The 12,981-nt window shown below is 41.1% G+C and overlaps 1 protein-coding gene across 1 annotated transcript in view; it reads right to left on the minus strand.

Moving 5' to 3' along the window:
• Positions 1 to 3,826: 3,826 nt before the first annotated feature.
• The window catches only part of KCNMB4 (potassium calcium-activated channel subfamily M regulatory beta subunit 4), a 57,041-nt gene continuing 47,886 nt past the window's right edge, over positions 3,827 to 12,981 (minus strand). The window contains exon 3 of the mRNA XM_016199176.2: positions 3,827 to 4,522. Coding sequence (XP_016054662.2) covers positions 4,354 to 4,522 — 169 coding nt within the window. The 3' untranslated portion in view covers positions 3,827 to 4,353. The remainder of the gene's footprint in view (positions 4,523 to 12,981) is intronic.

A 12,981-nucleotide genomic window follows, 5' to 3' on the forward strand; every position in this document is an offset into this window, starting at 1 on the left:
TGGACAAGTAAACAAATGAGTATATAAATATAAGCAGCAATAGGTGCTATAATGGAAGAAAGCAGGGTAAGGAAGAAAATGACAGGAGAAATCTATGTAGGTTGGCTGGTTTAGGAAGGCTTCTGAGAATTTAAGCTCAGACCTAATGGTTGAGAAGAAAACAGATGTATGTACGTGGTGAGAAGAGAGGCCCAGGCGTGGACAGGACCACACATGCCCCTGCCCCTGAGTGACTGCTCTGCAGGGCACTCGAGGGGAGTGTTGAGGCGTTAGCAAAAGGTTGTCAAGTAGTTTGATATATGTCAATAATTTTTCAGGAGAACAAACTACTTGAGCCAGGAAATGGTTCCCCATCCATGTTGTAAGATAATATTTTGTCCCATTATTTATCTTGTCAGCGCATTGTCTGCCTGTCACTAATCTTGAGACAGAGACCTAAGAGCATCAGAGCTATTGCAGGAAACATCCAGAGCGTGGAACAGGTGAGGACAGACCACAGATCTGGGAGCCACCGGCTGGGCCCATTCAAAGAAAGACAATGCAAAGGATATCCCTGTGATAGCACAAATCTAAACTATGTGGCTTTGGCATGGTGGCCAGGAGCCAGCAGTGAGGAAACCTCTCTCGGGATGGAAAACAAGAGACCCTTGCTATGCTTTGACTAACCATTAGGTAAAACTGTCACTAGCCACTACTTAGAGGGCCGATCTGTAGCACTGGGGAAAGTGGGTAGGAAAAAACAGAGATAACGTGCATTGGCTGCTCTTTGGTGTTTTTCAGTAAATTGCTATGAAAAATAGTTGCGGCGAGACAGCTAGTTTACAGGTGGGTAACACGGCTGTGACAGGAGCTGTGCCTGTGTCCTGCAGCTCGACTGCTCCAGTCCTCCAAACAGCAGATTAGTATTTAGAGTCTTTCTCAAGAGTCTCTATTAAGTATTGCTGGTGAGACTACGGGAGTCAGCTCAGCAGAAAAGATAAGATAAAGGGTGTTGCATTCCCACTTAACCTTATTGTTCCAGAAGGCTTCCGAGTGGCTGCCATTAAATTGAAGGATGGGGTATGAGCCAAGCACAGGCTTAAGAACTATAAGCACAGCCCTTTGGCTGTGGTTACTTTCACATGAGCTAACTGAAAGCAAATAAAGCAGAAACGTACTAGGATTCGGATGAAATTTTATCACCAACATTGTGGACACCCCGCAGATGGACTCCTTAACCCAAAATTTGGTTTGGATGTTGAGACTAATAACCACAAACACTCACCGAGAGGATATGAAAAACTTTATTATTCACATAATGAGACTTTTTGGAGCGAGCTGGGCAAGTCCCCAGGTAGATTCAAAAATGACTTGACTGGCTTGGCTTTTATTGTTCTTAGAGTGTGAGGCTGGGGGGAGGGCTCCTGCGCACAGGCCAGAGCTTGTGTGATTGGAACTTCTCACCTGGGCCGAAGATGGAGGCACTCAGGCTTTCTAACCAGCTTTCCCAGATGATATTAGGGAGAAAAGGAAATGAAGAGGCTTGAAAGCTGTCAGCAAACACCAAATATGGCATTGGCCTCTTTATCACAGCCAAGTGAACCATAGTCCTGGCCTATAAACACCTATGTTTGTTCAATTTCTAAGGAAATCTAGGTTTACGAATCTGCAACAGCAGGCAGGAGCCTGCAGCAGCTGTGACACACCAGATTCCGACGTGGCTGTGAGTCCGAGGACCAAGCATTTCCTAGAAGTCAAAGCAGGGGCCACAGGGGACAGTGGACAAGACAGTTTCTCCCAGACAGCAGATGCAAGATTTAACCAGGTTATCGCTTTCTTGCCATGGCAAGGGGCCTTCGCTAGCCCTGCTCAGATTTCCTCGTGCTCTGGGCTGTACACCATTCTTCTCGATTAGTCTAGCATTCATTCCCCCACTTCTCCTTTTAGTAAATAGAACCTTTCCCCTGGGGTTTTAGTAGGACACATATCCAGAGCTGGCCATATCTCAGCCTTCCTTGAAGCCAGGTATAGTTGTGTAGAAAGTAGTTATGGACTAAGCAGAAGTGATGAAATGATGGCTAAGAGTTCCTTGAAAGAAAATAGCTTGCTCCCAACTTCCTCTCTTTTTATAGGCTGCACAGTGGCTGTGCTTCCTGGGACGGGCTTTGACCATGACCCCTGGCAATGAGAGAACAGCAGGTGGAGGAATCCTGGGTCCCTTGATTACCTTGTGAAACAGATGCTGTACACTTCTCAGCTACCTCTGGATAGTTATGAGAGGAAGAAATAAACTTCAGTCTTATACAAGTGATTGTATTTTGGAGGCTTAGACCCTTTTCTCACTTATACAAAAAGGAGAATTAAAATACTAAGTTGTTAAGCTTCTTTACATTTTATGACCCTCTCCTTATTCCTTTAGGTGTCATCTTTAGTGGCAAGTATAAATAGACTCAAATTTAACTGGCTGTAAACAAGTAAGACCTTAAAACTACATGTGACCTCATGAATTCAGTGTGCTTCTCCTCTTTTCCAAAACTCAGCCTACAGAATACAGTCATGTATATTCTTTGGGCCTAAATATATGTGAGTATCAAACTGATAGATGAAAATTCAGATCACTATATATCAATTTCCCCTTTTTCCTACACTTATGTCCTTGTGCTATTTTTGTCTACTCTCTGTAATCAATTAATCATAGATTATTGGATTAAGATAACATGAATAAAGTAGACTTCATCTCCCACAAAGTGATGCAAAGGTGATGATTTTCTGATTCCCCTTTTTGGGGGACTCTGCTTCAGAATGGTTCGCTGTGTTGCTCAGACAACAGGGATGCTGCCACGGAAAACTGGGATTGAAGTCAAGGCAGTGGAGCTGCCTCAAAGGATGTCACAAAAAGTACGTTCAAGGGCTTTTTCACAGTGCAACCTGTAACACTTGAATTAGAAAAAAAATCATCATGTTCATCCAGCACCCACCTACCAAAGACTATGGCTCTCTCAATCACCCACATTCTAAAATTAAGAAAACTGTGGTATGTCGACTAAAAGTCAGGAAAGGCTTCTTCCACTAGTATGCACCTTTCTTAGGACCCTGAGGAAATAGCTGAGGGGACCTTGTCCTTAAATTTTTATTTGCCTTTATTCTACTAGAAGCATGTCTGAAGAGTGTAAGAAGAAAGCAAAAAGAAATTATGTTGTCAGTTCTCCACCAAAAATGTATTATTAATTTCATCTAAATAAAGGTTTGATTTTACCTGGTAAATAAATAGGGTAGGTTTGATAGTCATTGAGACCTGTGATATTTGGTATTGGAACTTATGAACAGACACGAAGCGGTCTAGTCTCTCCTCCATGAACTTTTGATAAAGGCACAGGAAGCTCAGTATGATGTTGAGCTGAGTTGCATCTGCAGGTTTGTTCAAGCAAACTGAACAACACCAGCAATATTCTTGTTTGAATGCTGGTAACATCAAGGCAAGGACAAAGGAAATCAAAACAAAATGTTTGAACAGATCTTGAATACCTTTCGAGTTAAAAAAAGAAATGAAAACAGCATTTGCCTAAGCTGAAAGGTGTCCTTCACATCGTGTACATTCTATTGCACGAGGACAATATCCATCCAAAATAAACATGAGCAGATGAATAGAGGAGTGCAGTGCTCTTAGAGCTAGGACAGGCCTTATTCAGAATCATGTTCTTCTCTTAAGAAATAATTTGGTGAAAATAATGGGGAGGTAAAGGCGAGTGTTGGAGGCTATGTTTTCCCAGCTTTTGAGCGTCCCTGGTTGAAGAGTCACGGAAGGGACTGGAGACTGAGTTAACAGCGCAGTATTCCTTCCTCAAGCAGGAGTCCAAAGGTGCTCTTTAATAATGGAAACTGGGGATTATATAGTGAGGTCAAGGCCTGTGCAGGAATCCTCATCTCCAAGTCAAAGTTTAGTCTAGCAGAATCAAATGAAACCCAGAAGGCCTTTTTTTTGAACCCTGGTGTTTTAAGGATAAAAAAGAAAATAGAAAAAAACACAGACCACGCTCTTTTAATATTTTTAAATACCATAAATCATAATGATTTGTATACTACACTGTACAATTATACACTGTTACTTTCCCAAAAAAATTAACATTTTATCGGATTTTCTGAAATTTACTCCATACAGCTAAGAGCTTGACCCTTTAGCCAATGCTACGACATACAATCCCGTCCATGAGGCTCCAAGCCTTCCAGCTGTGCCTGTTGCTGCCATCGAGGGAGGAGCCTCTCAGAGACCTCGCAGAGCCCCTTCCATCTCCTGTGCCGGAAACAGGCTCCACAGGTAGATGTGTGCACGTAGGTGCAGCTTCTGTGCTTTGCTTTCCACATGTCTACGCCCCTCTAAGAGAACTTGCGCTTCTTCATGGCTTCTGCCTTGACGGCCAGGCTCTTGGCACAGATGGTCAGGACCACAATGAGAACACCCACCACAAATGTCACCAGGGGCCAGAGGAAGCAGTGCAGGAGGACAATCTCATCATGTGTGCGATGCAGGAGCACGTCATCTGGTCTGCAAGACGGTGGAAATAGGAAAGAAAGAGTGGTCAAAGGCCTTGGCATGGCACTGAAAACTCTTTACAGCCTGGAGCTCAACTTATTTTCTGGCTCAAAGGGTTTCCTCTGGGGCAGTTTTGTGGTAAGTAGGTTCCAGGAACAGGCCTGACGCAGAACACAGTTCTCCTAGTGAGGTCTTGGATTTGGGGCAGGGCACCCGGCTTCCTCCGTTTTCTCACCTGTCTGCCCCAGCTACATCAGAAGCTAAGGCCCAAATGGGGCTTTGTGATTTGCTAGCACTTTACAGTCCTTCCTGCTGTAGATCACACCAGGGGCAGGTTAGGTACAGTGAGCAGTTGATTCAACACTGCTGAGTTAAGGTTTGGTTTCTTTTTTTTTAAGGGGATTCAGAAAGCAGCCCCTGGAGACCTTAGAGAAGGCATCAGTCAGCAGGTTGTGGAGGTCCCTGTGCTACACTAGCCTTTGGGTTGTCGCCACTATCATTCTTTATGAACTGTAAAGTGCTAGCAAATCACTGTGCTGAGTACCTATCCCATTCCACCCTCAGGTACCATCTTCCCAGGGTTGAGTACTCCTATGCTTACTACACCAGCTTGGGGAGTGCACTAACCCAGGCTACACCACCCTGCCAAGTTCAAGTCCTGCAGAAAGATCTGTTGGCTACGTATAACAAGGACCTTTGGTGTGCTCTTTTCCTACAGAAGCGGTAGGTGGACATTCAGATAGTCATTGAGCTGTGTGGCTTTAAAACGGCGGCCAGTCTTGCCCCCCTCTAGTAGGTTCAACCGGCACCACCCCCAATGGGCGATACTTTTGATCTATCCTCCTGAGTCCTGGTGGCTCTACCCAACTAAGCTTGCTCCTGCAGAGGAGCTGGCTGGCTGCACCCGACCTGAACTTGTGGTGCACTCCTACTAGGGGAGCTAGGGTTGGAGGCTTTGGCAGAGACTGAGTCATATGGCTCTGGAGTAGGCGCCACTTTTCCCCCATTGAGTGCCTAATCGAGCTGCCCCCAAGCAGGAGTCCCATTAGACCCGTCTTCCCGATGCCAGTCACCCAACTGTACTGAGCTCGTGCATTGTGTTAGGGTCTGTGAGTCATGTCTAGACTAGGTCCACTCTACCGTTTTTCTTCAGTAGGCTCTAGAGGAAGACCAGGCAACCTCAGGGGGTGGCAGAGTAGCTTACAAGTGGAGGTGGACCTCAGGGAGCCTTGAACCTTTTATTGATCTGCCTCCACATCAGAGCTGGAGGAAGCTAATCCTTGTATACATTCAGGCCCCTCCCACACACATTCAGGCCTAGTAGACACAGCCATGGTAGCTCCAGGCAGGTAGCCCAATGCCAGTTACACACAATGTCTGACATCGGAACCCTGCCAAAGTTGACCCAGAACCAACACAACCAGTGGTGGGTTTCAGACTTGTGGCACACCCAAAGGGGGATTCCAGTGGGCACAACTCTGCCTCGGGAGGCAAGCCCTGTAGAGCGACTCATGTGGTGATCGAGGTCTATCCTTATAGTCAGTCAGCCTGACAGTTAACTCCACCCACAAACAAGCCAACAGCACTCAAGACTCAACTACAACAGGAGAGCACACATAACCCACACAAGAGACATTCCTGGAGAACCTAGCTCAGGTGATCAGGAATACTGTGCCACTGAGTCCCACGAGACACCCACATCAGAAAGCCATCCTAACAAGTTTGGGGGTCCTAGCAGATCTACCTAATACACAGAGACAAAATGGGGAAACAAAGAAATATGCCCCAAATGAAAGGACAAGAGGAATCCCCAGAAAAAGAATGAAATTATATGGAAGCAACCAAGATACCAGATGCATAGTTGTGTTTTTTTTAAAAAATATGTCTTTATTGATTTCAGAGAGAGGAAAGGAGAGGGAGAGAGGGAGATAGAAACATCAATGACGACAGAGTCATTGATCGGCTGCCTCCTGAATGCCCTCGACTGGGATCAAGCCCCCAACCCGGGCATGTGCCCTGACCAGGAGTCGAACCCTGATCACCTGGATCCTGGGTCAACACTCAACTGCTGAGCCACGCCCGGCCGGGCAGATGCATAGTTTAAAACAATGGTTATAAGGGTGCTGAAGGACCTTAGGGGAAGAATGGGTGACCCCAGGGAGAACTTAAAGAGATAGTAAGCATTAAAAAGAACATAGAAACCATAAAAAAGAACCAGTCAGAAATGAATACGTTAAATGAAGAATATACTCGAAGGAACCAACAGTAGGTTAGATGAAGCGAAGGACTGGATCAGCAATTTAGAGGACAAGATAATAGAAAACACCCAAGCAGAGCAACGAAAAGGAAAAGGAAGTTTTTTAAAAAAATGAAAAAGTCTAAGGGACCTCTGTGCCAACATCTAGCATAACAACATCTGCATTATATGGGTACCAGAAGGAAGAGAGCAAGGGATCGAGAATCTGTTTGAGGAAATAACGGCTGAAAGCTTCCCTACCTGGTGAAGGAAAAGGAGACACAAAGGGGAAGGTGGTGGCGGGAGGGCAAATTGGGTCAAGGGATCAAATGCATGGTAACAGAAAGAAAGCAGACTTTGGGTGGTGAGCACACAATATTGTGTTACATAGATATCGAATTATTAGGTTGTACATCTGCAATTTACATAACGTTATTAACCAATGTCACCTCAATAATGTTAATAACAAGAAAAAATTAGTAAAAAATATATTTGCTTTGACTTTGTCTCACCAAATGAGATTTCTTCCATCCCACAGCACCTGTTCTATTGGCTAACAGGGAGAGAAAATGGGGACCTCTTTTTTTAATGGGCTTGAAAATTCCTTAAACTTATCCAGTTCATGTAAAAATCTTACTGCATTGCCCTGACTGGTTTGGCTCAGTGGTTAGAGCATCGGCCTTCGGACTGAGGGTCTCAGGTTCGATTTCTGATCAAAGGCATGCACCCTGGGCAAAGGCATGACCCAGGCCCCAGAGCATGCAGGAGGCAACTACTCGATGTATCTCTCGCATCGATGTTTTTTGTTTTTTCTCTCTCTCTTCCTCTTCTTTCCTCCCCTCCAATCTCTCTAAGAAAAATTAATGGAAAAAATATTGTCGGGTGACAATTAACAACAAAAAAATCTTAATGCATTATAATTCACTAGCATCACATAATGGTAACTACACCAATCAAGAGAGAAGATCATCTACTATAAAGTACTTTCTCCAGGAGATCCTATGGAGAACCGAAATCCTTCTAGGTTTATTATCATGAGTTTTTCTCCCTCATCTGAGCATGAGAATTTTCCTTTTCATGTAGGCTGCTAGACAGTTAAAATTTTGGCCCATCTCTAGCTTTTTTGTGCCAACCAGACCCTTCATCTTTCTGATTTATTTTATCTTGCTAAATTCTATTAACCTTTAGAGCACTCATTAAACCCTTCTTAGAATAAGAATACGTCAATTATGTACATTTACAATGCAAGTATACAATAAAGCTTGGAAACATTTTTAGTTGTCAGGCTTTACCCATATTTTTATAAGAAATAATATACACCATTATAAGAATCTGCACTTATGTATTCTGATAAAACCTTAAAGTCTACAAATGCTTCTTCATTATCACAATCATAACATAATTCTGCAGGCATAATGCCAGGCCAATATGCCAAGCCTCTGTTAGAGAAGCTTAGCCAAATGACAAAAAAATGCAATAATTTCAGCCTCCAAACCTTTCTCTTTTTTTTTTTAAGTGAGAGAAACATGGATTTGTAGTCCCACTTATTTATGCATTCATTGGTTGATTCTTGTATGTGCCCTGACTGGGGGTTGGACCCACAACCATGGCACATTGGGATGATGCTCTAACCAACTGAGCTACCCAGCCAGGCCCCTCCAAACCTTTTGAATAAGTGCTCTCTATTCTTGCTCTAAATCTTGTTTATTATTTATTTTTAAAAAAACCTGAAATAGATAACAATAAAAGCAAAAAACTTAAGTATAATAAAGTCCTTAAACTGACATTAGGGAGCAAGTATAAGTTAATTAGGATGGGAAAAAAAACAGAAATCCCAGGCTTCGAAAAGCTCCTGCCTTAAGTATAAGTGGAACTTACTTCTGAATGTCCCAGCACCAAGGAAAAAAGGAGAGATGACTTAGTTGTCATTTTACTTAAAAAAAAAAAAAAAAAAGGAAGCATGTGAATTCATCAGAACACACTTTTTGCTAGGGATAAACTCAATCGATTGGATTGTGCGCATTTTTCCATAAAGTAATCCATATATAACACATTTAAAAGGCACTTAACAGCAGTTTTACAAATCTGGCCAGTGAAACCATTTGAGGAGTTTCTATAATATTGATTCCAAGGTCCAAGATCTCCTGAATCAGGCTGACGTTTTAAACAGCCTCCCAGGTGATGCGAGTAATTACATCTGGGAAAAATTAATGTAGGACTTTTTAAAATACCAAAAATGTTTTTTTACAATAACTGAAGAGCAATTGTTCCAGACTGAAATCACTGAGGTGCAGTCTATATTACTGAATGGTTGAAAAGAAAGGCTTCTGTCAGCTTAATTCCTGACATGAAGTGACAAAATGGTATTTTATAGCAAAAACTAAAGAACCCTGATATGAATTCATTCCTAGAAAACTTTGCTTGAAACTGGGTTTCAAACAGCCTTTGAAAGTTTTCTATAAAAGCCTCAAATGGCCCTGGCCAGTGTTGCTCAGTGGTTAGAGCATCTGCCCACGCATCTGAGGGTCGCTAGTTGGATTCCTAGTCAAGGGCACGTACCTGGGTTGCAGGTCCGATCCCCAGCCCCGGTTGGGGTACATGGGGGAGGCAACCAATAGATGTGTCTCTCTACGTTGATGTTTCTCTCTCTCCTCTCTCTCCCCCTCCCTCCCTTCCACTCTCTCTTAAAAAAAAAAAAAAAAAAAAAATCAGTGGAAAATATCCTTGGGTGAAGATTTTTTTAAAAAGTCTCAAGTGTATGAAGAAATTTCAATTGAAATGCCACAGGTGAGAGCCGGCTATGTCATAGAAGATTTTCAGGCAGAAATTGCAAACCATTGATATCTAATGTAGAAAATCTTGATGAGGATATTATTAAATGTTTTGATTTTTAACAAGACTCATTCCCTGGGCTTTCTAAAAGGAGACTGAATTAAAATGCATCTCAGGAAAAGATCTGATCTATCAATTAATGATTTTTAAAAGATTTCAAAAGATTTTTCTACCAAAAGATGTTGAAGATTGGCTGATAATAACATTAATCTGGTTTTGGCATAATTGAGCCATCCTTATTGACAGTAATTAGCCAATGTGTTTAGCTGCTGTTTGAAGCAATCCTAAGACCTTGCCAAGAGAAAAGTATGCTTGTCTTTGTATGTGACCATAGGAAGGCACTTGAACAGCTAGTCTAGAAGCTGTGTCAAGTTCTCTTACAAGTTACAGTACGAATACACGGACCCGAACAGAGATCCTTTGCAGTTTGTTTTGTGTGTATTTTTGTGATTTGCTCTATCATGAGCCCAGTTTTGCCCACACCAATCCAGCAATGACACTGTGATAAAAACTTGGGAGGTATTGTATCAAGATCACGGCTTTCCTCTCCAGATGCTTCTTACCTATAGGTGAAAGGCTGGTTATGGATCTATAAATGTTATCAACATCCTTTCATTTTCTTAACTCTTTTCTCCAATCAGGTGAACTTAGAGTAGCAATGTTTAATTGTATAAAAGTTCTTCCTTAAGCTTGCCTATTCTTCATGGAGGAAATGAAGCCCCAAGCCCACCTTTTCTGGAGAAAACAATTTGTATTCAGCTTTGGTAGGATATATAGCAAACTAGCAGGTGTTTTATTTTGGAGCAATAAAGGGCTGAATTAATTATGAATAGGAAAGATTGTACTTTAAATTCACCGTGATGTAAAGTCCTAAGTAGCCTTGTAAGTGTAGGACAGTATTTCAGATCATGAACTTGAGTTAGACAAACCTAAAAATGAACATGGGCTTTACCATATGTTATCTATCTATAAAATACTTAATCCCTCAGAGTCTTAACTTTTTCATCTCTAAAATGGGGATAATAATATCTACCTTACAGAATTTTTATGAGAAGTAAATGAGGTATTGTATGTCAGGTGCTTAGGCGGATGGCTGCCTAATAATGATTATTCAATATTCAATAAGGAGTGGTAACGATAATGATTATCATTACAGATTTGGGGCTCCCAACTCATACAATGATTTTTAAATGTTGTCAATAACATATCTTTTCCAAATATCTTCTTCTATCTAACATATCAGGCTCAAGTCACGGGAAATTCCTTTGATCAAATTAAAATTTGGGTATAGATGTCTTCATTTCCCCCTTACCCCCCTTTGCCATTTATGGTCAGCACTCCAGTCCTCTACAGGCACGCTTAAAGGGAGTGATGTTACAAAAGAGAATAGATTTAATAAGCAAATGATTACTGCTTTCCATTTTAATATATATATCTCAGATAGAGATAAACAAGAAAAAATATTCTATAACATTTGTCCCTTGATTAGGAAGAAAAATACAAGTTGTGCCCTAAATTTATCCCACAAGCCCTCATTTAACATCATTAAATTATTATGGTGGTTGGGCTTAGCCATATTTTCCTACAGATGCAACCCAGGCAAGTAATTATCTCAACCCAGGTCTTCTAAAGCAGAGGCCTGGGGAAAACATTGCAGCTCTGTGCAAGAGGCAGCTGATCAATGACTCCCTCTCATCTTTGATGTTTCTCTGCCTCTACCCCTTCCCCTTCCTCTCTTTGAAATCAATAAAAACATATAAAAATTTTAATTGGCTAAACTTGAGAACCCTAATTTATTTTTTTCTGTTGTCTGTGTCTATGAGTCTATTCTTGTGTTTTTTTTGCATAATCCCTTCACCTTTTTCACCCAGCCTCCAAACCCCCACACCCCAACAGCTGTCAGTCTGTTCTCTATCTATGAGTCAGTTTCTATTTTGTTTGTTAGTTTATTTTGTTCATTAGATTCCACATATGAGTGAAATTATATGTTAATTGTCCATCAGTAGATGGATAAAAAAGCTGTGGTACATTTACACAATGGAATCCTACTCAGCTGTAAAGAAGAGGGAAATATTACCCTTTGTGACAGCATGGATGGTCCTGGAGAGCATTATGTTACGTCAAATAAGCAACTCTAATTTCTAAGTAAGACGTAAAATGCAGAAACTATTAAGAAAACATGGATGATCTAATTATAGAAGTGTAAACCTTTTCATATAGCTTGAAAAACTACACAAAGACACAAAAGCAAAAATAAAAAATAGCTAATAGTCATATGAGAAGATCAATTCCATTCATTTATGAAAGAAAATCAAATTAAAAACAAGATAAAATGTTTTACTATCAAATTAGTAAATACTAAGAATTGATAATACTCAGCTCTGGAGTGTATGTGGGGAAATAAAACTTTTATGTAAGTTAGTTTTTTTGAATGGTTGTTAGCTTGTATTAAAATTTTAGATGTGTATAACATCTGGCTCAGCAATTATACTTGTATGAATTTACTCTTCATATATATATTCACCTTTTTTAAGTGAATGGACTTTTTTCTCTGCAAGGTTTTAAAAAAATTATAATAGGGGCATAATTTAGGACATTATCTTTCCTTCAGAATTTAAAACTCTCTATTCACTGTAGCTGCCATTTTTCTACTTGAAAACATCACCTTTAAATCTTGTTTTCATTTTTTCATTTATCCTGCCAATTTATGTAGGTGGATTACTGTTGGAGCTACTATGAATGTATTTCTTTCAAAACATTCTTTACATAGTAAATACCAGAACTCTATTGTCCCATAGTCTTTGAGACTACATAAATCCACATTATGGTCAAACTGTTTCCGTGAATATTCTCTTTATCACATTTTCCAAGAAACCGCCATCAGACTAAACAGAGAAAAGAGTAGAGTCACCTAAAGAAAAGAATGAGGCTGGGCTCTGAGTTCTTCAGAAAAATGAGGTTTTAAAGGATCTATCAAAAAAAAAAGATAGAAGGGAGGGGGCCAAGGATGAATGTGCGAAAAAATCATGAACCTGTAACAACACTCAGGAAGGCAAAACCCAGGAAAAGATGAGCTGATGAAAAATGCTGCAGGCAATGAAAAGGGCTATTAAAGCTACATTTACAGGAAGAAGCAAAACAAAAATGGACAGGCTCCCTACTTAGGGCAAACGACTCAGTGTTAACAGAGAGAACCTAGAACTACTCAACTCTCATTTTTCTTATCTTTCCATGGAGGAAAATACTCCTCAGACTGGAGCTGATGGGCCCAACCAGGGCAACTGAAACCAGGACAGGCAAGAAGACAGTGAGAGCTGACACTTCTAAGAGATTTCATCTTTGCTGGCTCCAGGAAAACCCCAGGCAAGGGTATCCCTGATTCCAAAACAGGAATTATTGTCCA

Source organism: Miniopterus natalensis, chromosome 2 (assembly GCF_054644295.1).
Source record: "Miniopterus natalensis isolate mMinNat1 chromosome 2, mMinNat1.hap1, whole genome shotgun sequence".
Taxonomy (NCBI): domain Eukaryota; kingdom Metazoa; phylum Chordata; class Mammalia; order Chiroptera; family Miniopteridae; genus Miniopterus; species Miniopterus natalensis.